This window comes from Geospiza fortis, unplaced genomic scaffold (genome assembly GCF_000277835.1).
Source record: "Geospiza fortis unplaced genomic scaffold, GeoFor_1.0 scaffold147, whole genome shotgun sequence".
Classification (NCBI taxonomy): domain Eukaryota; kingdom Metazoa; phylum Chordata; class Aves; order Passeriformes; family Thraupidae; genus Geospiza; species Geospiza fortis.
This window is the reverse complement of record NW_005054372.1, coordinates 521,032-547,172: the sequence shown is the minus strand read 5'-3', so window position 1 is coordinate 547,172 and position 26,141 is coordinate 521,032. Positions and strand designations below refer to the sequence as shown.

General features: G+C 40.0%; 1 protein-coding gene across 1 annotated transcript in view; it reads left to right on the top strand.

Annotated features, from left to right (window-relative positions):
- The window catches only part of ZFYVE28 (zinc finger FYVE-type containing 28), a 79,455-nt gene extending 58,024 nt beyond the window's left edge, over positions 1-21,431 (top strand). The window contains exons 9-13 of the mRNA XM_014308530.2: positions 4,540-4,694; positions 5,305-5,421; positions 6,998-7,102; positions 18,134-18,237; positions 19,119-21,431. Coding sequence (XP_014164005.1) covers positions 4,540-4,694; positions 5,305-5,421; positions 6,998-7,102; positions 18,134-18,237; positions 19,119-19,250 — 613 coding nt within the window. The 3' untranslated portion in view covers positions 19,251-21,431. The remainder of the gene's footprint in view (positions 1-4,539; positions 4,695-5,304; positions 5,422-6,997; positions 7,103-18,133; positions 18,238-19,118) is intronic.
- Positions 21,432-26,141: the final 4,710 nt, after the last annotated feature.

The following is a 26,141-nucleotide window of genomic DNA, read 5'->3' as shown; positions in this document are numbered from 1 at the left end:
GATAATTTTCAAGCTCTCTTCCAACACTAACCATTCTCTGATTCTGTGATGTAGAGTATAATGAGTCTGTTGGGCTTTCTCCTTTGCAAGAAGTGATCCACTATTGCTTCTGATTTAAGATTTCAAAAGATAAAGAAACAAAAAACTAAGCCATGTATTTTTAAAAGTTTTTTGTGATTAATTTGAAAACATGAAAATTCAATTGATTTTTTGTATTCATTGTGTTTGAAACATAGAGCTTTTAAATTATTTTTGTCTGTTACTGTTGTATATTTAATGCATTTTTAAGATACTCTGGGGGTTGGTGTGTGAATAATGAGAAATTCTTTCAGAGAATCTCATACATTCTGCATTCATGCAGAGCAGATTTCAGGTTTAAAGAACCAAACATTTCCAGACAAATTTGAAAGGAGACATCTGTGAGTGGACACAGATTTCTACAGCTGTTGCTATGTTTTGAGCACAAATGTAAAATATTTAAATTTGGACCAATTTCGAATTGGTGACTTTGGTTGTTTGGGTTTAGACTTTGCTGCTTTCACTGATTTCGGATGATTGTCAATGACCAACAAGCACAGCCCAAAGCCTACAGTATCACAGATAGTTACCTGAAATGTCTGTCCCTTTCTGAAAATGTCTCTCATAACCTTCTTGTTCCACAGTCCTGTTTTCCATTATGTATGAGTACTGCTACTTCAACTGGCTCAGAAGTGTCCTTTGAAACACAAAAGCTATCAAGCAGATTGCATCTTGGTGAAAGATTTAATTGTGTACAATTACATTATTGGCTTTTGTTTGCTTGTACATATTTGGCTAAATTTCACAGTAAAGCCTTGGAAGCAGGCAAGGTGTAGAGATACACCTTGAAAGTGTTGGAAGAGTCATACAACTCTTCTCATGTAATAAATGAAATGTAATTTTAAAATTAGTGGCTGCAGCCAAGTTAAACAAAAAACTAATTCATTTTATCTGGCACAGGGTATCTGTTCCTTTATAAGGTAAAAGCAGATTTATTGTTTGGAATCAACCTTTGACATAACATCTTATTTCTTAATATTCACCTTCAGATGTGTTAGCTTTGCAATGTTTTTACAGCCTGAAAAATTAATGCATGATAAGCATTATTTATATTATAAATGTTTCACAAGGGGTTCCTTGTGTATTTTCGTGTTACCTCTTTGTAACTTAATTCATTGGGTTATTCAGGGTTCCTTTCAACCAAATAGTTGAGAAAATGAGGACTTGTCTATGGCAGTAGTGTGGCTGTTTGTATTGTGCAGTGAGACATGATTCTGTGGATGCTGGCTGTGAAACATTCTACATCCAAGTGTAGTAGGATATGAATGAAATGCTTCCCAAATATCTGGTATTGGCTGAAAATATTGATCCAAATTATCCATGTTACATAAGCCAAGTAGGAAAGATATTCTTTATAGGAAAAAAAAAGGTAAGCTGCACCCAGTAGATCACATTTCAGGTTTGTTTTCTATAGTATCAATATACAAAATCATGAGAATCTATTTGCATGGATGCAGTCATTACTGTTTGGGATACTCTCATATTAAAAAATAGCTGGCTCTTTTGCTGTTTATCTGAAACACTTGAAATGTTTCTGTTCTTAGAGTATTTCTTACTGTCTCTAAAATATTGTGGTTTTGGCTACATTCTTTAACAGATATACTTTAAAGTAAAGAACTGATGGTTGTTAGATGTTCTTTGAGAGTCATTTTTGTCTTAGTTGGACTTGATTGTGTTGGTAAAGGCAGAGTAATTGTTTCTGACTCTGTAGAAATTCTTAGGTCCAGTTTTAAATTTTTCTGGAGTGTTCTTTTTTTTTGCTTTGTAGTAGTACAAGCAATCCCAAGTACAAAATATCCTCTTTTCTCAACCTGCTGTATGTGGATACTGTGGTTTACATGGGAGTGTGCATATGCAAATGTGTCACAAATGTGATTGTACAGACATGCTGACCTTCCATCCCACAGCGCTGGAGCAATTCACATGTGCTCTCTGCTGGGGATTTTGGGGAAAAAAGAGTCCCAGCCAGTCTTGTGGTGACATGGCCAGTCTTAATGACACACCACAAAACCTGACAGAATAGTCTGCAATGGAAGTAGGTCAAACCACGTTCCGGAATGAAGTAGGTAAAACTGCATTCCTCCAAGCTGGAGGAGGCTCAGAAAGGCAAACATTATTATTAAAATTGGTCAGAATTGTGGAATTAGCCTTCCTTCCTTTCTGCAAAACAGCAAAGGACCAAGTAGCTTTTATTCTTGGAAAGCACTCTTCACAGCTCTCTGCCCATCTAACACCTTCCTTTGAAGTATTTCTTCAGCTGTGATTTGGAGGGAAAAGTCATCCTTGATTCAGTGGCCCTGTTTTTCCCCTGCACTAAAGTTTCTGTGTATTGGGAGTTTTGAAGAGACCTTGTATTAGGGTTATTCACATTAACAACTTCTAAAAGCTAGTGTTATTCACATTAACTTCTTCTAAAGTAATAATTACACAGATTGCATCTGGCTTTGTCAGGAGTCCATGCTTGCCTTGGAGAGCAGTTTATGGTGCATATGTGTGTATCACTAAGAAAGTTCTTAATGTAAAACAAAAAGTAGAGCCTGTTTGGCCCTGTTGCCAGGCAGAGTCCTTTATCTGTGTGTGAGAGGGTTTGTGTGAACAGGAATCTTCTGACTGCATACCCTTGTGAGCCAGGAATCTCCTCCTGGCTCTTGCTGCCTTTCAGTTTATTCTTTTGTAAGCCGCATTTGTACATGACCTTTTCATTGTCCTGAACACAGGCCTTTCCATGCTGGCAGGCTTGCTTTCTAATATCTACTAAATCCCCTATGGAAAAGCAAAGGAAAATTCAAAGAGAATTCTCACTTCATTCTCAGTGTCTTTGATAGGCCTAGTCAGTCATGGTGCTGCTGGAACTGTAAACATAGAAATAACATCTCCTTACAAGAATTTTCTTTTGTTAGTAGCAACAGATAACATGAATAAAATGAGTCTCCTGCAAGCCTAGTCTTTGCTCTGTGTTTGAAAGAATTGGGGCCAGTTAAGGTACTCATGCTACACATCTTCCATTGATATTTCTATCAGTAATTAATCTGCAGTACTTATTTATTTTCAGTCTGTTTTGCCTAGGGCTTTTAAGATTGGGTGACATAATTATTTCTCTTTTATATTTCAAAGGATTACCTGTGGAGCCTACAGGTAGAATTGGAAAACTATATCCTATAAAATTTTTTTATAAATAATAATGCTACCTATGTGTCTTCTCCCAAAATAACTGTTCATGCATACTGCCATAAGGACGGGATCTGCAAGATGGTGAATGTTTCTGCACCTGACAAAAGCAGATTGAACTCAAAATGTGTTAGAAATTACTTTTTTGTTATACATGCTACTTATGCATGCAGTTAGTAACTCTTCTTTTAACACGGTGTTTGTCTGTAAAGAGTGTTGGAGTTTTGGACATCAAAAATATGATTTTAAGTAAAATAGTCTAGTTTTTTGGTAATAATTGGCTATATTAATTTCTTTCCAGTATGTGGAGAAAAATGGTTTTATGTTTCCTCTGACTTGAATGCAAATAAAGCTCCTGTCTCCTTTGGTCAGCACAGTGAATCCTTAGGACTTCAATATAGTTACATCCTGTGCTCTAGTCTCATTTCAGAGTTTTTAGGGGCAAAGTGCTGCTTTTCCCTGAAGTGCTGCCTGTTTTTAACATCTTGATTTACAAATATGTAAGGTAATTCCTGATATTTGAAGATTCTCTCCAAGGCTTCCCTGCTGTCTCAGGTTGTTTCAAGCTTCTTCTCTCTAAAAGAAAAGTGGTAGGGGTGGTGGTGGCGAAAGTGTGGAATGTCTGGCATCTGGTTTTTAACAAAAAATTAAAAGTTTGAGTAGACATTTGGTGGCACATTTAAATCTCTTTAGAGTTGATGAGCCATTCTTCACAATAGTTTGACATTTCAGCTATTTCTAATGTTACATTTATAAGGAAATTAACCTACCTCTACTGTGTAAATCATATTTTATTGCTGCTCTTCCCATTTTTTTTGCGAAGTTATATTTAGACTCTGATCTTGCTATATTAAGGTAACATAATTCAGAATTTATTTCTTTTTTTCAGATAACTTATATCTTCGTCAATTTCTAAGTTGACTTCAGAACTGACCTTCACATTTTTAGGTTGATATTCCCCTTCAGGATTTTTGGTGGAGTTATGGTCTCAGGATTGAGCTTTTAGAAGAAGTTAATGTGAAAAATGGCGCAGCACTTTGTAAGGAAAAATGCAGTAAAATACAGACAAGTGATTTTCTGCTTCAAGTTTTTTTGCAGCTGTCACAGAGTGAAAATCAAAGGTGCTGGTGATTGGTTGTGTGCTGATTAACTTCAACCAGAATTTACAGGAATTAGTTCTGCCACTATAGAGTCTTGCCTGAGTCATAAATCCTTTAGGATTTGCTGAACATCCTGAACAACTGAGTGAAGATTTACATTCCTTTCCTTTACATTATTTTTTTTCTCTGACAGCAGTTTAATGACAAGTTCTTGTTCATCTGATGACATTGATCAGGAAGAAATCCAGCTGGCTTTGCAGGCTGCCAAAATTGCCACACGAGAGAAGATCAGATCTAGATTTCATGGCAGTAACGATCTTATTCACCGCCTTTTTGTCTGTATCTCAGGTATGAGAATCACTGAATTATTAAACTATTTTTCAGGGGGTTTTTGGTTTAATTTTTTGAGTTTTTGCACATCAAGTTGTGGTGGAAAGGACTAGAGATGAAGTTTCAGGAAGTCTCTGGTTTTGGTGCCTCAGTTGTAGTCTGGTTTAGAAGGACCTGTTACCTGTTTGGAACTTACAGAGTCAGAGATGCTGACATAATAGCCCTGTAATCTAAGAATTGAAGAATGGGACTTGGACTAGAATTGGACTAAGTTGAAGAATTTGGACTTGTATCAGGTTTGATTTTTCCCTGGTGATGCCCTGTTGTGTTCAAGGAATGAAATTTGACTTAGCAGTTCTGTTTTCATGGAAAATTAACCTCTCAGTATTTCCTGCCAAAGGATATGGAATATATGTATTGGCTTGCAGGTAGCATAAAAACCAGAATGTAACTTGGCCATTAAGGAGAATTAGTTTAATCAGATGTTCAATTTTATTTCTAATGTGAACAAGTGATCCCCTCAAAATAAGTGAGGCCATTACTGGGTACTAACAGGCAGATTTAAATACTTTTTAAAAGGATGGTGTAACAGTCTAGAATTGATTTACCCATTTTCTCAAACTCCAAGGTGTTGCTGACCAGCTGCAGACAAACTATGCTAGTGATCTGAGAAGTATCTTGAAGACCTTGTTTGAAGTTATGGCAACCAAACCTGAAACAGAAGACAAGGAAAAGCAGAAGAAAGGTAAAAGTTGTAAACATTTGTTTTCTCTAATGAATTTCTGCTGGTACCCCACTGGGAATCCATAAACTATTTGACACAAATTCCCCTAACATATTGTTATCTTTTTGACAGGATTCACTGTACAGTGATTTCACCTAAGTTTAAAAGGAGTAATGGAAACAGACTGTAAACAGGATGAAGCCTTGTTTAGGAACACAGGAGTTCATTTTAAGGCAAATACTAAAGGGTTAAAGTCCTCAGAGTTCATCTGCTGTTTCCATATTCCTATATTTAACAGCAGCACAGTGTTTGTAGCCCATATAGTTTATAGCCCATGATTTATGCAGAGTTTGGACTCTGTAGATTCTTTTCCTCCCCCCAAGATTTGTTTCACAGTGGGTACATTTTAAATTACCAAAGAACAGACTATAAGATGGGAATGCTCATCTTAGAGCATCCTAAGATGCGGAAATCTTTGTCCTGTCTTGAACAAATTGAAGAATTTGGCTTCAAAATAGAAAAATACCACATTTCACTTCTAGATAATTAAAGTAATGGAACCAGAACTAGATCATGAACCAAAAAAAGATTTTTTTTCCCGTTGAGAACGTTTTTATTATTTCTTTTCTAAGTGGCAAGTCTGCTAACTTATCTAAGAATAACAGTGTCATCCCAGCAAGGCTGCAATTACCTTTGTCCTTTGTTATCATTAGAAATACCAGCATCTGAAGTGACCAGAGTTCACTCTGTTTTCTTACTTCCTTTCTTCCAGATCGAAAACTTTTTCTTTCTCCCAGTTTCATTTAAAAGCATTGAGTTTTTTATGTGAAACACTTAGTTTAAAAGTTGGATCAAGTCAGCAGAAAAAACCTACACTCCAGTCCCAATTCTGCACTGGGATAATGCACAACGTGCATTACAGTCTTCTGTTACTTCTGGCTGAAACTTCCACAACAGTTTTATGGTGGCAGCCTGTCATGATGTGAAAATAGACTGGCTTTTTATTGTTAAAAAATAAGTAAATGGGGTTAGACAGAATTGCTAGAAAGAGTACACAAGAGCTCCTGAACCTTCAAATAAGAGTAATAAAGAAACTGGAGCTGTAAAGAACTATCACTGGGAAATATATATTAATCAAGTGTACTTGGATGGTTGTAATTTGTAGTGGATGAACTCCTGCATTAAAAAAGAAGGTATTGACAACAGTAAGCATAAACAAAATGAGTGGAAAAATGGGAGGTTTGGGGTGAAGTTTCTCTTTGACATGTGTGATTTGATGTATGTTATTCACCTTGGGACTCTCATTGTTCTCAAAACCTACTTGTGTTAAAGGATCCAAGTTAAGAATTAGGAAATAAAATGTAGGTGCAGCTAAAATAGCAGAAGGAAGAAGACTGCATGTCCTGTAATAACAGCCTCTTTCATTTCTGTTGTCATCCCAAAGCAGAACAGGAGACTTGTAAATCACTGTTTGTGTCAGGGTAGAGAAAAAGCAAGACGTCTAAGAAGGTGTTACTGTGGTCTAATCCCAAAAGTTCTAACAGGAATCTTTAAAGTGAAAATTGGAAAAATGAGTATTTTTTAAATTGTTTTACAGTTAATCATGGTTTAAGGAATGCAGCATTGGAAGACTGTGCTTTATGTCAAGAAAGTATATCATCCTCAGAACTTGCAGCAAAAGCCAGAGATGGGGACTTTGAAGGTATTTTCTTTTTTCTAAGAATTAAAATGAGACAACACTGATGTATAAAAGAAGTGATCATTAAAATGAAAAGTCTTTTAATGTTTGGCTCTGGAAAGTGAGTATAAAATGTTGTCATGCTGGTTTAGAGACAAAGGCAGAAAGTAAACTGAGCATATTTCTTTCAGGTTTTTTCTAACAGCCTCATGAAACTCTTATCCACAAATGCTCATATTCACTATGAATTGCTCTGTATTAGTACAGAAAGGGTCTGTATAGTAAAGGCTTTAATACAGTGTATGATGTTACATCTGATGAGTTTCTGAGGGCTGTGTGAGATGCAAAGCCCTAAGTAAGGTCTCAGCCAAATCTTGAGAGGGTTTTCGTATCGTTTGCTGCATGTGGATGTGCTGCTTTATCCCAAGGTAGGAGTACCTTTCATATTTTGTTTACTTTTGTCTTTGATCAAGATATTTTGGCTAATGTTTTCACATTCTTCACCATATTATTTCAAAGAAAATGATAGCTTTAGATAAGTCTGCTGAGGTTGCTCAAATCTCACTGAGTACATGGTAAGAATGAAAAATGCATGTAAGTCTCAGAGTTTTGGTTGAGGTTCAAGTATTCTGAAAGCTCACAAGTTGTTTCTCTTCTATTAATCTGAGCTTCTTCAGAGTTAGTTATGGGCTCAAGTCCTATTCTGGCAAACTCAGTATAAAAAATTGATTAAAAGATATCAGAGCACTTGCAGTCAAAGAATAAGAAAAGAGATATATGAGATGAAGCAAACAAGAAAGCAATCAGCTTTGATCTTCAAGGCTAAGTGGTGGTTTCAGCACTCCAGGAGCCCAATTACCAGAGCCATAATATGCTGTGGTCAAGTGAGAAGTACAAGACAACCATCAGCTATGAAACTGTCTCTGAGCTTCCCAGAAACTCAAGTGTGCAGTAATTCCCTTGTGCTTTAAAACGTTGATTTATTGTTTTATATTTGTCCACATAGACTACTGTCCTTCCAGTGAGAGGTTTGGAATGCAGGATGACAGAGCTGGGTGGCAAAGCAGTGTGTGTCTCTGCTTGTATGTGGAGGGTGGTGACCAACAGAAAAGAAATATTGGTTCATGTCATTTGTAAAAAAGGTCAGATATCACAGAGGGAAAAAATGAACTCTTAAAGATTAGATTTTAGAGAAATATAACTTATTTTGTGCTTATATAAAACCCATGGTTTGCTTGCTTACCCTTCTGAAGCTGCAGGCTAAAGGATCTAATCTATTTAGAACAGCAGGGCTAATTCATGTATAATGCACTGTAGAAATATTATCTCTTCTGGAGGAAGATGATTTGGAGGCAGATAAAGAACTATTCAGTAGTCATTTTAATTGATTTTTCTATTGTGCTGTAATTCAGAATGTCACAGAAGGTGCAGGAAGGAACAAATCTTTAAGCAAAATCCTTACCATGTATAGGGTGTATTGCATAAGAGTGCAAGATTATTCCTTCTCTTCCACTTCAATTCTTTGTCTTTTGTTTTGGATTGATGCTGATGCTGTTGGTGAATTTGACTTACAGAACTTAAAAGCCAGTTAGTCTGAACTGCAGGATGCTACATAACCCTCTCACAGTGGATGTGCATTTTGTCACAGCAAAGTCTTTTTTTTTCCCTGGTATGTTGTTCAGCTTTTAAGGTTCTTCAGCCTTTCATGGCAGCTGCTATTGGCATGGGGAACGGTTCATGTTTGGAGAAATGAGTTGGGATGTTATTTACTGAAATAAGAGGACAATGGTCTGGGTACTTAGGTGATGTTCTGACCAACACAGTGAAGGGGAATCTTTAGAGATTCAAAAGGCCCTGCAGCACCCAGGCAGTGTGAATCAGTTATGTCCCTGCCCTAAATGAATGGTAAAACCAGATATGTGGTATTTATAGCATATGAGATAGCTTCAACCAAAGCAACCCCCTGCCTGCACCTTTATTCCATAATAGCAGATGTTTTATGTGTGTCTGCATGGTAGAAAGCAGATCTTTGTGGGATAAGCAAGTCCCATTTGAATAAGTAGATGTGGAAGCCAGGATGAGCTTGGCTGTCAGTGGTGTCCCATGCTAACATATCCTCTTAACCAAGCCAGTTAGCAGGTGCTCCTGCAGGTACTCTGCCTTTGGGGCTCACTGGGAGGCTTGGCCATGTCTGCACCAGCCTCCTTGCAGGCTTTCTCTGGGAGCCTCCCTTGGCTTATGTGTAAGTAGTTATGCTGTAAATATCTACAAACCAGTGCAGCTCCTCTGACTGTGTCAATAGAAGAATGTAGTTTTAATTGGCTCCATTCCTGATGGGCAGGAATTTTGTGTATCCCAAAGAGACACAGGATGCTGAGGAGTATGGAGATGAGCTCCACCTTCCAAACACAAGAAATCACAGAAAGGCTACTAAAAAGGCCATCTGAAGTGGGACAATTTGCTGAATTTGTGGGAACTTTAGAAACACCCCTCACCTCCAATATATGCGAATCCCTGTCCCTTCGGATCACAAATTGTCATTGCTGGCAACACTGTACAGACTTTTTCTGCTGAGGTGTGCAGGGACAGTTAATGGGATACATGGTTTTGCCATCCCTAAGGCATCCAGCATGGAGCATAATGTTCCACCAAGATTTTAACCTCAGCAGCCATTTGCCTTTTCCCCTTTACAACACCTCCCCATGTGTCTTGTTTTTGCTGGCCAGTGTAGAAGGAAGAGCCCCTGGGTGTTGTTTGGGTGATGTTTGGGTGCAGGTGGAAGATGTCTGGTGGATAAGGCAACTTTTGCTGCTTGAACATTGTTCTCTGTTGCTTGCAGTGAGTTTGGTGGGTTTGTCCTTCAGGCCAAATCTGGGTCAGCGGCTGTCAAAAGGAGTACAGGAATACACCACAATTATCACTGTAAGGGGATTCAACACAAAGACTGAGAGCATTGCATCAAAGTTAATTAATTCTTTTTTGTACCTCAGTTCTATACCTCAGGTCACTCAATTATTTCAACTGAAAGTGAAAACAATTGAAAGCAAAGGAGCACATCATAGCTCTTCCCTTCTGCCATTGTGGCAGAGTATGTATCAAATTGAGAAGGTCCAGCCAGCTACCTGCCAGGAAAGCTCTTCCCTATTATCAAATAAATCCCTCTAACTGAATGTAGCAAATGTTTTAGATTGTATTCAATCAATGGTATTAAAAAAACAACAAACCCAAAAATGGAAAGCAAGCCCAGTAACCTGAACAAATAAATGGCCTTAAGATTGTACTGAATGTTTTAGCCTCTACTCACATTATGAAGATGAATCACTTGTTTTTGTCAGACTTCTCATTCTTATTGTATATAAAACCCACCAGCTGGTCTAGGACATAAAACAAATATGAATTTTTATTATGAGCCAGCTGACATTGGCAAGGGTTTAAGAGTTAAATCCTGTGACCTTCTGAAGGTTGAAATACAACAAACTACAGATTAATTGGCATTCCAAAACAAGCATGACCCTATGGTCTGTATGTTAATCTTTGTTGTCCTAATGCTCTAAGATTTTTGTCAAGGAAGTATATACATTTATACTTAATGGAGTATTAAGAAATTATATATATTTATAGGGAGAGAGTGTAAAACAATTTTATTTTCCTATGGCAGGATATTAATTTATGCAATATTCAATAAATATTTTTTAAATACAGTAAAATTTCTTGTCCTGGTTGAATGATGGAAGTGATGGCAAGTGGAGTACAAAATTCTGTGTATAAACTCAAATCAAATTGTAGTGGCAGGCTACCACTGGGCAAAAAGGTTGGGCTCTGAATTGCAGTAACAGCAGACAGAGCCTATGTGCTGGAACTTCCATGGGACTGCCTTTCTCCCTGTGCCCTGGTGAGCTGCAAACCAGCACAGGAAGAACCTTTCTGGGGAGTTCCTGAGCTCCAGCTTGGACAAAGCACAGTTGGATGAGAGCTGACTGAGAATGGGCAGCATGGGTCACACACAGTGTAAAGGAAATCTTGAAAATGTACGAAAATTGCTCTTATTTAACCCAGTGTCAATGCATCCCTGATCAGGGCAGAGCTGTGTCATTCATAATATCCAGTACAGCTCTAGAAACACCAAACTCTGGGGAAGTAGAAGTTTTGTGTCTTTCTGCCATTTATGCATCTGGCATCATATTTCTAGCCCTACAGAGAACTTGCTTTGTATTTGCTTAGCAGGTTCCCATGTGTGTACATAGATGTGCACACACAGAGAGGAACTTCTTAACTTCTTTGACTTGAGAATTATTGCCTTTTATTGTTTTAATTTATCAGTTTGTTAATGGGATAAAGCTTAAGTGTGACTCTGCTCACCATATTTGGGAGCATTACATTTATCCTTGTGGGTTTGATGATTTTAATACTAAAGGTGGGCAAATCTGAGTTTTACTGTACATATATTACAACAGAGGGAAACGTGAATATTTTAAATGATCCATTTAATGAAGTTAAAGGCAGGCTAAGAAAGTGAGTTATAATTCTTGTCCAAACATGAGATATTTAGAAATCTGAAGATTTTTCTCAAGGAAGCCAGCAAGCATTATGAAGCTGTTGGTGCTCCATGAAAATATTTGCTGTAGCATCTCAGCTGTCTCTGCAGCCATACCAGCATCTTCACTCCTTATCCCTCTAGCATCTGTACAGAACTGCCTTGCATGCTAGCACCTACTAAAAACTGCAGACATAATGGATTTGCTGTGGCTGCCAGTGCAAATACCTGCTTGTGCCAAGTAGTGTTAGCATCTGTTTGTTTCACAGCACACTCTATTTCTCCCTGATTCCTTGCCATCCACCCTCTCCTGTTTGGTCATGGGCCCTGACTGCTTTCTATCCAGCAGCACAGGCACAACTCAGAAGTTTTGTTTCCCAGGCTCAGGCTCTTGTTCTTGTTCCTGGGTCACAAAAACCCACCCATGCTCCTGTATGTGCAGAATCTAATCACCATGGCTCTGGAGATAGCTGTCAGCCCCAGCTGAATGCTTCAGTTTTTCTTTTGTCCTCTTTGTGCCTGTGGTTACTCTGTTATTTATGATGATGACCAGCAACACCTTGTAAATGAAAGTTAAACTGTTGCACACTTCATTGGTGAAAGGTGTTCTGTCCACATAACTTTTCACTTTTTCCTTTTTTAGCAGCTCTGCTTATGCTGTGTGAGAGAGGAATCAAATTTCCATATGGAGCCAATGTTTTATAATCAACTGAACATATTTAATCATGCATGTAGAATTACAGGATTCTTACAGGTTTTAGGTTGTAGTGCAGTAATTCAATCTGATTTAGGCTTTAGGAACTTGCTCAAAGCCTTTTCCCTTCTCAAAGACTATCCCTCTTTGTTGGCACTATGTGGAACTTGTTGAGAATTCCATGCAGCACTTACGAGAAAACATCCCCTAAATACTGCAAAGAACAAACTTATTCAACTCTGTAACATCATAACTGGGATTTTGATTAGGTTTTGTATAATAAATACATGTTTTGAGTGTTCTGGTATGTTTTATGTAGATCTTTATTATCAACTTTTTTCTATTTTATAATGATTGCTAAGTCTTACAGAGAATATTCTTGCTAATGGTTAGATGGAAGATCCAAGTCTCTGCTCCATCTGATTTAAAGTAAAGATTTCACCCATATCTCAGTGAAAACCAGTGTTTTCTATGAGACTTGCTCCATTTTATATAAATAATTAATTTGCCCAAAGAATGAGTTGCTGGTCATGTACCTGGACAGAATGGACACAGGACATCATTCCAAGGTTATGTTGAATCAGGCAGAGCAGAGGCTTGAGCCCAAGTTTGCAAAGCTCTGTGTCTTGATGGAAGCTTTCTAGATTTGCACAGAAATTCCATCCTAACAAAGTCATTTGACCAGAGCTGAAGCTAAGAAGTCTGTACCTCTTTTCTCCCTTAGCCCCAGAATTTTCATCAAATTATATTAAGCATAAAAATTTATTTTTTGAAAAATGTCAAGTTGGCTGTAATCAGCACTGAATCTTCTAAGCAAGGACAAAAATTACTTTGGTACAATTGCATGGTAGGAATCTTACATCAAAGTCAGAGATTGCCCAGAATGACGTGGAAAATCAGGTGTGATGAGGGACAAAAAAAGGTTCATTTTGCTGTGGCAGTTGAAGTGAGGGGGTAAAGTCAAGTCACCTTAGTTTTCAACTTTCCTTGCTTTAAACTGTGAGAATTTGCAATCCTGCTTTGATCAGAGAGATCCAGCAGCCCCATCTGACCCCTTTGGCAGCAGTGAGGGTAACGCTGCAGCGGTGGCAGTTCCACAGGATGCTGTGGGAGCAGAACTCTGCAGGTCAGCTTGGTGTAATCAGGGTTATTTTGCATGATGTGCTCTGAAATCTAATGCAGGAGGAACTTTCAGTTGGAGTTGTGCATTAGGAATAATTGATAAAAACAAAAGATGCAGAAAGGGGTGTTTTCTCTGAATTGTCTGGCTGTAACACAAACACCACAAGTTTAGGATTTAGCAGCTGCTCTTCAGCAGGGAGTTGTGGTGTGCTTGCTTCTGATTTGTCTCCTACCAGAGTACAGATTTGCTGCCTAGGCCTTCTGCCAGCTCCAACAACTTTTGGGGTTGTTTCTCTCTCTGCATTGGTCTCTTGTGTCTCAGCACCACAGAAAAAACTTCAGCTTTCTGGGCTAATGTTTCAGTCATCACAGCTGATAGACCTGGATCCATGTTCTCTTCTCTTGTGTTCTGACAGAGAGATGATCATCTTGGTTTTCTAAGATTAGATGGGACTGCATTAGGTATAATGCACATATTTAATGCCAAATTAATTAATGTGTTCTTTTTGACAGTTTACAGTGTCTGTGATTTTTTTTTTGTCTGTGATTTTTTTTTGTCCATGATTATGGTTTTCTTCAAGCGCCAGCATCTTGGATTTATCTGACTTTTAACTTTAGGAGCAGAAATTTTTTTTAGCTAATGAGATAGACATTACGTAGACACATAAAGGTGGATGCTAAAAGCTACAGAATAAATAAAAATACTGTAAAATTTCATGATTTACGAGAAATTGTCATGCAAGCTTGAATAGTTAAGAGCCTTTTTCAGTCCTAGCACTATTTAATTTTATCTTGTGCTTTTTCCTTTCTCTAAACTTGTTTCTTAGTCATTTAAATACTTGTTTCTCTTCATTTCTCTGCCTTTTTCCTATGAATGCTTTTAATGTTTTCTTCTAAAATTTATATCTGTATTCTGTCTCATTAATCCCTTCCTTCCCTTCCTCCTCCTCTTTGATGTTTGTGCTGTGGACTTCATCCATTTCCCAGCAGACTTCTCCAAACTCTCATTGCATGATAAAGCACTGGGCCAATTAGCCCAGGAACAAGGTTTTCCCTCCCTTCCCTGTCCAAATCCCTGAAGCACAGGCAGATAATGCTTTAGAGACTGGATGTTGCTATTTGCTGCAGCATGCACAGCTAATGGAGCAGCATAGCCTGGAGAAGGAGTGCAACATGGAAAGCCTGTGGGTGCAGTGCTGCTGCCCTGCTCCCTGCACAGCTCCAGGCTCGTGCTCGGGGTTTAATTCGTGTAACGCACTCTCTGCTCCTCACATGGAAGCTTTTCCCCTCAGGAGAGGGCTCTTCAGAGAGTATTTCAATAAACTGTTCTATAAAAAGCCCAGTGACTCAGTTGTTGATGTGTGTAAGTCAGGGGCTGCTCCCAAGGTTGAGTGAGATGAGGCTGGGGTAGGGAACTAAGGGGTGGCATCCACTGGGGCTTCTATGGGCTCAGAGAGACCAAACCAGGACTTCATCCTTCCTGCCAGGGGGAGAACTTCAGCTCCACTCCAGCACTGCATTGGATTTCTAACTCTCACAGCTCTGTGTTTGTAGTCAGTGTAAGGGCATTTTCAGTCAGCTGGGAGGAAAGGCTTTGGGGTAGTGGCCCAAAGTTCCCCATTTCAAATGTCACTTCAGTGCTGCACTGCTTTGATTCTGTGCAAGACATCCCTCTCCTGATTTCTCCCCACACGCTGACTGTAGCTGGGTGGTGAGGATTAAAGCAATTACATTTGTACAGCAGTTTGAATGTTAAAAGCTGTTACATAACCAAGTGTTACTATTTGGGGGTGTGCTGCAGTGCAGCAGATCTTGGTGTGAGTGGTTGGGAGGGCACAAAGCCCCTGAGGCAAGGGGCACGGGTACTGCTGCTGAGTCACTGTCTGGGGAAATGTGCCCTTTGGCCACCCTAGTGACACTCACGTTCAGTGAATCAGCTGAGGTGACACCAGTGTGGAGGCAGAGAGAGTCCCTCTGCTGTGGGAGAGTGTTCTGTGGAGAGGGTTGTGCTGTTTCTGTACACTGCCAATAAGTTGTGAATTATTTTTTATGAAAACCAAGTTACAAAAACAAAAGTTTTCAGATTAATTCATCTGTCAGTCAAGTGATTCTGTAACTGTGAATTACAGATTATATGATTACTGTTAGTTTGAGGTCATTATTTATCAAAATTTGCTGGGTGTTTTTTGGTTTTGTTTTTTTGTTTGGTTTTTTTGTTTGGTTTTGTTGTTTGCTTTTGGGGGGTTGGGGTTTTGGGGGTTTTCTTGCAGTTATTTTTTCTATTTAGCATGGAGGCAAATCTGTGCAAGATCAGTTTAAAAAGAACTTTTTCAGCATTGCACTTCAAGGGCAACAACAGAAAAATATAGGGGAGGGAAGAAAAAAATAACTATCTTTCCCTCACAAAAAACAAAGCGAACAAAAAAAGCCCCTCAAAGAAACTAAAAAAAAATGAAACAGCTGATAAGAAAGCTGCTTTCTGCTGCTGAGTTTTAGAGTCTTTGGGGTGGGCCTGTGTTGGCTTATAATGTGTGTGACCTAGCTGTGATGTGAGGGAAGGAGTGATGATGGCTGCAGCTGCTGCAGAAGTGGCACATCACCTTGGGATGCTGCAGGGGGTACAGGAAGGGCCTGTGCTTTGTGGCTGTTCTGTGAATATTAGAATCAGTAGCTGTCTGAACCTGGTAGCCCACCCTGCAATGCAGTTTATAAAGCATCAGTATCAAATTGAGCATCTTAGCAACCCTGCTTCCACCAGGCCTGCAGAGGGAGATGGCACAGAGCTTGAATAATTTCCTAAATTTTGCGGTGTTCAAAATGAGTGAGAATCAATGGATAGTTAAATCCCTGAAAACAGAATCTATATAGAGACGAGTTTTAAACAGGAGCATTGTTATTGGTTCATATTTTGCCTTTTGTTTGGGATATAGCTGATAACCCAAGGGGCCTCCTGGAACATGGGGATTCTCCATCAGGCTTGCCATGGTTTTAGATAAGAGAAAATGACAAAGTTTTCAAAATCTACATCATAAACTGATATTAGGAGTAAATTTCACTGGGCAAGATACATGTAATGCCTAGGGAGATTGCAGAAAAGGAAAAAAAAAGTGGAAAGAAAAATGTCTTGGCTGAACTGTTATTAATGCTTGACTTAAGCTGGCAGTTCCTGCTGCTGAAGGAAACCCTGCCTCTGAACCAGGGATTTGTAGCCTTGTGTCCCCACAGAACATTTTCTGGTGAACTGCTCTCAGGGATGAGGTGAAGACTTCTATGTGCAATCTCCTTTTTTTTCCACCACATCAGTAATTTCTCTGCCCATCAACTTCTGGGTTTGGTCACTGGCCCTGTAGGTGTAACCTGTATCAGACTGATGTGCTCATGAAGTGAAGGATAGCTTTCTTAAGCTGGTTCAACCTCTAAAATAGTTTAGAGAAGCCTATAAAAGCTGAGTCAAATTCTAAGTTTTCTTTGTTTTTACTAATCTGCTTTTTGAGCAGTTTCTTACATTGAATGCTATATCCTTTGTACTTCTAATTTGACAAATGTTGCAATGTGACAAACACATGAAAACTGGTCATAGTTATGTTGGAACAAACCAGTGGATTTTTCATTTAATTATCTTTCTGCCTGTAGCTATAGTCCTCTTAACCTCTGCATCAACTGCACCATATATTTTGTTGTTTGATAGTATGCTCCTTGAGGTAGGGATCTTGCTTGTCAGGTTTATAAATCAGCAATTGCATGGCTTGCAAATTGTAAATAATACTCAGAAAGGAGCTGCATGGAGGGAACTTGGATAAATACACCCAGCAGTTCATGTTCACCCTGTCCATGGATTCCTTCTGGACAGAACTTGCTTTGCACTCATTAGATTTTTACCAACTTGATTAAGCAGTCAGCTTCATCATTTCTACACTTGTAACTCCAGACTCTTTGAGGTCATGTCAGGCTGTCGTGAGCAGAAGCAGCTCGACAGAAGGGAGCCCAATACCTTCTGCCTTGCCAAAACCAAATCATTTCCCTGCTTGCTTGTCTTTTATGGGAGGTTGGAGAGCTCACAGGAGACATAAACAACTGAAACATGCTGTCCGTGGTAATGGGCGAGTTCTTTCTCTGCTGAGCTGTGTACACTTGATTTTGTGGTTTTGCTGTAGTTACTGGTGACTTCCAGGAAGAGTCCTAATAATTGAACAGATGGTAATCAGGCTTTGGGTTTATTACCTGTACAGTTGCTTGCCTAATTGCAGAAAAGCAGTTGGTCTTTCTGGAGGGAAGGCTGAAGAGGCTGGCAATGATCTCAGCTCAAAGCTTGTTTTGATGGTGGTGGCACTGATAAAAACATTTATGATTCAGTTCTGCTTTAATCATCTCTTGTCTTCCTGCTTTATTTTGCTTATCTCCTTTTCCCTGGACTTGCATATGACTAAGATAGATTTTATTTCAAGTCCAAAGCTGTCATAGGCCATTTTAATGCCTGATCTGCTCTGCCCAAAGGTGGGTGCCTGGCAGAGAAGAGGGGAGTTGAGCCCTCCTGGGCATCCTGAACTCACTCAGCTACTGTTTGCAAAGCACCTGGAGGAATGCAGATGGAAAGCAGCTGCTGTTATGTTTTACTCTCCCTCCTTCCTTGTGGATCTGGTAATCACATATTTGGTTTTATTCCCTTTTTGATTGATGTTCCCTTTTGTTGCTGTGTTTCTGCCAGATCCTCCTGACTGGGTTCCAGATGAAGTCTGCAGCTACTGCACTGCATGCAAGGCTCCTTTCACAGTCATTCGCAGGAAGCACCACTGCAGGAGCTGTGGCAAGGTAATGACTCACTCAGGGCTGTAAAGAAGTCCCACCAAAGCCAGCAGCAAGTTCATGTGCACCACAGAACCTGGCTGCACAGCAAAATGTGCACACTCAGCCAGGCTTCTCAATTCACAGGTGCTTCTGTGTGCCTGGGCTGCCAACTCTCAGCTTATGTTTACAAAGGGCTGGGGAGGGGTTTGACTTTTATACAGCAATAAGTGTATAAAGCTAAAGGCAGAATTGCCTGATGAGATCCTAGAACACTCCCCACCCCAACAGAGTCACTGTGGACTATTGCTGTAAGCTCTAAAGAGCCAGGGCAGCCTGCACTGCCAGGGGTGATGCACACACAGCTCAGCTGCAGGGACAGGGTGTCCCTTTGCTTTCTTCCCAAACCTTTGGAGGATCACTCTGGTGTGTAGGGCTGCTGCTTTGCAAGTTTGTGGGGGTGGAAGAGGGAGCGAGGGAGAAAAAAGCAGTCATGTACCACAGGAAGCCAGAAATCTGCAATCCCATTTCACTTGCTGGCTGGGGTACAAGTTAGAAAGGAAGAAGCTGCTTCTTTAACTACCTAGTGGACTTGCAGGAGTATGAAATTCAGAGATATTCACAAATATTCCCCATGCCTTTCTTTAAAACCAAGGGAGAGATGCTTCTTTGCACCTCTGATGGAGCTGCAGAGGAGGACAGGCCAGCCTTGGCTACTGTCAGTGCTGGGCACCCTCACCCTGGCCAGATACACTGGGTGAGGATTGCCTGCTGGGGCCCTTCACTTGCTCTGCTGAGGACAGTGCTGCTGCCAGCTCATACAATCTTCTCGCCCCTCCCTTGAAATCAATTTTGTCCCATCCTGTTCTTCAGAGGAACTGAAGAGAAATTTCCCTCTTGTTTTTCAGATCTTCTGTTCCCGCTGTTCCTCCCACTCTGCTCCATTACCTCGTTATGGCCAGATGAAGCCTGTCCGTGTTTGCACTCACTGTTACATGTTCCATGTCACTCCTTTCTATAGTGACAGAGCTGGTATCTGACAAATTAAACTACTGCTGTGTCTTCTGGAGTCTTACATGGACTGATATATTTGACCTAAGCCAAGAATTAACTTGAAAGAGGGACCCAGTGAGGGCACGTAGGCTTTGACATCCATTATTATAAATTTTGTACAGACAGTTTTTATTGCATTTTACTAAGCTGCTAAAGGGAACTACGAGGCGTCTGTAGCTCCAAGGCTACAGTACAGTCTTCCATAAATTTATAACATTAATGTTACGATGCCATATGCAGAACAAATGCACTGTGTGGAAGGAAATAGGGCTCAGAGAATTGGACAGGCATTGCTGCTTATCTTACATGCTAGGAACAGAGTAGCCAGTTAATTAGTCCATCCCCAGTGGATCAGTCCCAAAGCTCAGACACTCCTGTGCCCATTGGAATCCCAGCATGGCTGTGGGCATCAGCACTCTCCCACCTGCTGCCATTTAACCTCCCCATGTCTAGATTTTTGCTACGTATGCTAGGATTAAAAAAAGCAAATATATTTCAAATCTGTATTCAATATTTACAAAGGCAAAATTTTCAGTGACTCCCATAGGAAGCCCTGAAGGCCCTAAAACAGTATATTTCTGTTGCCTCTTATTTACCAAGCAGAGCAATAACTCCAAATTGTCTTCTAAGAATTTTTTCAACTTCCATTTCCATAGTTTGGAGTTTTGGAAGTATTTATAATCTGGATCATTTAGGCTAAATCTTGTTAATAAAGTCTGACACAGAAGTTTGGTTTCTATATCAGCATTTAAAACTTAACATACTTCAGAGGAAGTGGTTACCAAATAAACGAATTCATATTATAATAGAGGTTTTTGACAGTTTGGCAGCAAAATTTAGTAGACAAGACAAATTATTTCTCCCATACTGAGGTTTTTTAAAAGGCAAATATGTAATGAGATATCCAAAAGTTCTCACAGTATGGTCAGCCAGAGAAGGGTACTTGTTGTCCACATTTGGCAGAGTAACCGTGTAAAATAGTGCATACTGGTACTTCACTCATGCTAACAACTCAGAAGACATTTGTATTTATTTGAAACACCAGGGAATAATTGTTATCTCCACTCAGAGAGGAAGGAAATGAGACTCACACAGATTCATGCTATGATCTTGCACGAACTATTTGCAGTAAGAGCTCCCTGAGCACTGAGGTTTCAAAGGCATTTGGACCTGCTTTGAGCTGGCCTCATGAAAAGCAAGGCAGTGTGTGCTGTGGTTACAGAGGGAACGAGATCAAGAGCTCTTTGCTGTGCCCCCTTTCCTGACTTGTGGCACTACACACTGTGTTTCAAAGTGAGAAATACAGAAATGGGTGAGGAAGTTGTTTGTGGTATCACGCCTGAGAAAGGTCGTCTCTCAAACTGATAAGGCAAAACTGGCCAGTGTTAATTTGTTTTTAAATTTTATTTATTTTTTGGGGACATTCCCTTTGCTCAGTGGTTTACTGTTCAGTGTTAATGAGCCATATAAGGGTGCTGCAGTTTGGCACTACTGTCATTTTGATTCAGATGAAACAGCTTCACTTAGTTGATGTGTAATGCACAAGCCTTATGATGCTGTTTGTAGACAATGTCAGCTCTGATGTGTTATCCTCACTTATTTATATTTTTTATTATTATTACATCCCTGAAATCCTTCTCATGAAATCCTTGGGTTGGAGTGTCTGCATTCACTAGAGTTTGGAAAGGCATGGGGTTGGGTGATTGGTGGGAGATGGGTAATGTGGTGCAAGCAATGATACTTATTCAGGCTTAAATCTCAGGCTTCACATTGCAATGATTATTGCAGTTTTATTTTTAGGAAGAAAAAAACCAGAAAAACACACAAGAAATTTAATGCTTCTTTTATAGGATAAAAAAATTGCAACAAACTTCAATTGTGAAATAAATATGCAGAAAAAGTTGCTTCTGTGGAAAAAATCTTATTTAATGCACTGAATATTTATTTAAGCTTGTTTTTATTTTGTAAATGCTGTAATTCAGAATCATTTCCATAAATATGATATTTAAAGATCTCAGACACTATAGTTTCTTATGTAAATACAGACTCCTATTTCTCTTACTGAAAAGCACAATGACTATATCAATACTAATATACATTTGCCTCAAGCAAGACTTTCATCTTGTAATCTCTTCAGATAATTAAAGTGTCAGGACTTTCTACTTCCATGTGCTGGATTGCTCTTTCATTTGGGGTCTGTTTACATGGAGTGACAGCTGCCATCCTGTCAAACAAACTGGCCTTAACTCTTTCTCACCTTGCAAATAACGTGAAAGAAATGAGTTTAAATTTGAAGATGGAAGTCACCCATACAGTGAAGGGGTGGTAAATCAAAGCTAGAATACCAGCCTGTCACTTAGCATTGCCTCGTGCTATCTCTTGCCACCAGCTGAAAATCTCCCTTCCCAAAATATCTTGTGTCAATGGCCACTTCAGTCATCGGGCATGTTTGATCTGCCCGTGTCACATCTGAATAATCTTTCCTGTGGGGGATACAAATCTGCAATGAAAACAGTGCTCCTTGGATCTCTGTGCACAGTTATCCTTGGGAAATATAAATGCCCAGTGCTGCTTTGTTCTGCCCCCTGTATGAGATACAGCTGTTAAAGGTTTTATGGGAATTTATTTTCTTTTCCAGAGGACTTAATGCTGCATAGCTCTGGGATGCCATTTCACTGAACAGAAAACATGTTACAGCTCCATTACATTGGGGTCTTGGCTTCAGTGGTGCAACAATGGGGAAACTTGATGGGAAACTGGCACACAAATGTGAGATTGTATCTGAATTAACATGCATAATGTTTATGGGCAAATAATGCTGCCTTCAGGTGTGTATGAATAAGTGAACAGTAGAAATTGATCCTAAAGGGACTTTTTAATCAAAAAGGGGATTTCTCCAGAATACAACATGTTTCACAGCAGTTTTCCTGTTGGGGGTATCACAATGGGAGTGAAGAGGATAATAAGGTAAGAGCAGCATTGCCGAAGACAGCAATAATTCACCTGGTGCTGGACTCTGCTGTATGACAGTTCCCTTCTGAATCACACCTGTTTCCAGGGGGAAAAAAGTAATTACAGTAAACTCTGGAGTGATCCTTTTTGGCTCTGTACAAATTGTACAGCATTTCCAGCTCTCTCTGGGTTTGTAAAGCTGGTGGATATCAAGGCTTCCTCTGCAGTGAAAAGAACTTCAGTAAAATACCTCTGCTTCCAGGGAATACCCCTGTCCAGAACATTCAAACAGACTGAAAAGCTTTCACAGAGCATGTCAGGTATGTAAGAGGGGAACCTGGATGGAAGTGATGGGTGAGGAGTGACCTCTGTGTGCATTGTCTGAGCTGAAAGGACGGAGGAGGGAACGGGCTGTGTGTGCTTGTGCCTGTACTCGGGTGGGGAAGTGGGAAAGCCTCAAACACAGCCCCATCCCAGCCCTGGAGGAGCCAGCTCTCAGAGCCTCGCTGAACTCTCAGTTCCTGCAAAGTCAAAGCTGCTGGGGCTGCGCCGCTGTTTCCATGGCAACCCCCGATAGCATCTCCCTGCCAGCGCCAGGACTGCAGCACTCTGCTCCTGCACATGCAGGATGGAGACTCCTGCTTTCTGCTTCCTCACAGGAACTGTGATGGCTCAAATGTCTTCATTTGGAACCAAGGTTTGTGCTGCAGTCTAGAGCTTACTGTGAACTCTATTTTCTAATGATGGCATTTCACTGAATTATGTTTTATGTTTCTTGTCATCTCTGTAGGCATCCTTTTCACTTCTTTTGGGGGGGATTTAGCTCTTTTTCTTTCTCCTCTTTCACCCTTTACCTCCCTCAGCTTTCAGTTTCTGCTGTGTATAAACTAGACTTTGTGGCCTCAATGAATATCTTACACATAGTGAAATATAAAGACAACTCAAAGAGCTTTCATCTTTATTGTTTCCTGATCTTGCCCTTCAAGTTCCCAGGCACAGGCTTGTTTCAAACCTCTTGGTGTCCTTGTACCTGCAGTAGCATCCTGCCTGAGATACCACCTTGGGTCTTGCACCAAGCTGTTTAAAGTTCTGCAGTATTCCTTTACTTTGTGGTGGAGAAAGGATAGATCCTAATTCTCAGGTTTTAATAGCTGTTGGTAAATTATAGATATCGCCATTTGGCTCTTTTTTCCTTTGCTCTTAAACCAAAAAATGGTAAAATAATAGGCCAGAAGGATGAAGAGGAGAAGACTTGTTAAAGCAGCTCTGGAAGTGTGAAGATGATGTTTTAATGAAGTAATTGGTCTCTTTGAAAACAAGCTGTAACTGCATGTGCTAGGAATGCTGGGGCTCATGCATAAAACAAACTGGGCAATTAGTCTTTCATGAACTCATTTCATTTCTTGTTTTCACTAAACATGAAGGTTCTGAAGTGTAAAGAACTATTTTCCCTCATGTTTTACTCTAAGGTAGGAAGCTGATTTTTTTTTCTCAGTTTTTCTCTGCAAACAACCAGCAGCCTTTTAGGGCTCTGACTGAACTTGTCTGCAAAAGGGAAAATCCTGTGTCCAAACCATCCAACAGTGGGGCCCTGTCAACCTCCCACCCCTGGGGAGCAGTGCCTGTGAGCATGAGTGACTGCAGAGGGGCTGCTGCTCATGTCCAGCTGTGAGTGCTGCTCCCATCTGCTCTTTCTCAGGAGCCTGAAGTGTCTGGCACAGCCCAGGGTGGGAGGGACCCCTGGGCCTGGGAATGGCAGAGCTTACTGAGCTTGTAACTACCTCACATAATACTGAGATTTTATTTTCTGAAAATAACCCCAGGCCAGGCACTCACACCACTTAAGCAAGCACTTAAACTCATGTCTTACTCTAGAAAGTCTTATTTATGTATTTCTGCACTTTTACATAGTTCTTCACAGGGCAATAAAATGTTGGTGTTACTGCCATGACTTTTTTATTCACTGAGTTAATAAAAATGATATAAAACAGCAGCAGGGAGGGTGTTTGAGGTGACTGCTTTCCACATAATGTACCAGCAATTGCCAGCTTTCAGGCTTTTAGCTGGAATTAGGCTGTGGTTCCAATGGACTTGTCAGTACAGTTGAAGATCATGGTAAGAGCTAGTCCTGAATGGCATTTCTACTGCTAACCTCTCTGCTGATGTCCTGTAAAACATGTTAAAAATACCTGTCTTTCATAAGAGGTGTGTCTGAAAATGATGTGAAAGTGCCTCAGCCTTTTTTGGACAATTTGAAGAAAGTTGTCCCTCATCATTCCAGGGCTGGGCCAATGGCTCTGCATGGATTGTCCCAGTAAGATCCTTGGTCATGGGAAGGCATCTGTCAGGTATGTAAAGAGCAGTGAGATTATCCTGGCTTTATCCCCAGAGGACCTGTACCATGCCATCTTCCTCTGTGTTTGGGGAGCCTCTGAGATGAAAGCTTGAGGTACTTAATAATTATTTTTTCTGGTCAAGATCGTTTGTTATTGCTGCTTCACTAGCAGCTTTTCTGTTTATTATGCAGCAGTAAAGCCTGCTAGTTTTGTGTTGTTTTGGTTTTTTTAATTGATTTCACTTTCTTTGGCTTATCTGCAGAAAGCTGGAGATTAATAATTGAAGATATAAACAGAAAAATAATCACTTCAAGTTCATAAATATATTTAAAAGAAATGACTCCATGATGCTCTCAAATACTGGGAAATTATACAGTAAAAACTGAACCCCAAGTAGTCCAAAAGTCCTGGGTGTCCATCTCTGAACTACCTGCTTTTGTCTAGGACTTGTAGCTGCTGGAAAGGTACAAGGGACCAAAATTTACAGGTTTGAGCCAGTGATTGTAACTTCTTTGTCTAGAAATAACTCTTCCTTAATTTAAAAAAAATAATGAAGGAAATTGCTATACTTCCCCTGTAAAGAACCTCTGTTCAAAGAAGAAAATTCCACTTGGTCCAAGTGTCTTGGAACAAAATATAAAACTACCACTAATGAATTCAGTGACTCTTTTATACCCTGTCATTGTCATGTCTTTTAGAGTTTCTTTCAGGACAGAACATCAGCCTTGCTTGGAGAACAAAGTGGGAAAACCTTGCCCACCTGTACACCTGACAGGTGTTCTTCCCTGTCATGTTTTTTCCTCACATTCTGCTTTCTGCCCTTTCTCTTGCTTTTTTCTCTTTAAAGGAATGATATTGGAGTTAGACTCTAAACTGAGTCTCAGGGAAAATGTTTCCATATTTCTTTCCTGTAGGGAGTGTTTGAAATATGGCTGTGTCTAGTGTCTGTCTCAAAAGGTGCTTTGTGAAAACCTGAGGATGCAGACTTGCATCCAGATGCTGCCTCCATGCAACTTTCGACTTACACTGGGACAAGAACAAAGAAAAGACTCCAAAGTAAAGCAGCAGTAAAGAATCCAAAATTCAGGCTGATGTAAAGTGTGAAAGCTTAAGGGTATCTTGAGTGCTTAGTGAAAATACCCAACACAAGTGCCAGCCTCTGCCACTGCCAGGCACAAGCCCACAGGTGCTGCAGCCCTGAGCTGGGGAGCTGAGACCTGTCCAGGCTGGAGGGAGAAAGAAGCCAAGGAGCTGACAGCCCAAGGGACACTGCCCAAAGGTTTGTTTTTTTCCACAGGCTGTTTTGCTAAAAGCAACTCCCAAGGGACGTGCAAGATGTTGTCTTACCTATTGCATTAAGGGTATTTTCAGTGAGCTTGCAGAAAAACCCATTGGGAGTGCTACTTATCTATTCCCACCCAGTGTTAAAGAAACACTGTTCCTTAGCAGGTGGAGGGGACAGAGAGGCTATTGTCTTTTTGCTTGTTGATTATATTTTTACATGTATTTTCTGCTTGCTTGCTGCAGTAAGAAATGAAAAAAAAGTGTTCACTTCTTGAAAATCTCCAATTCCCATTCCTGCAACAAATA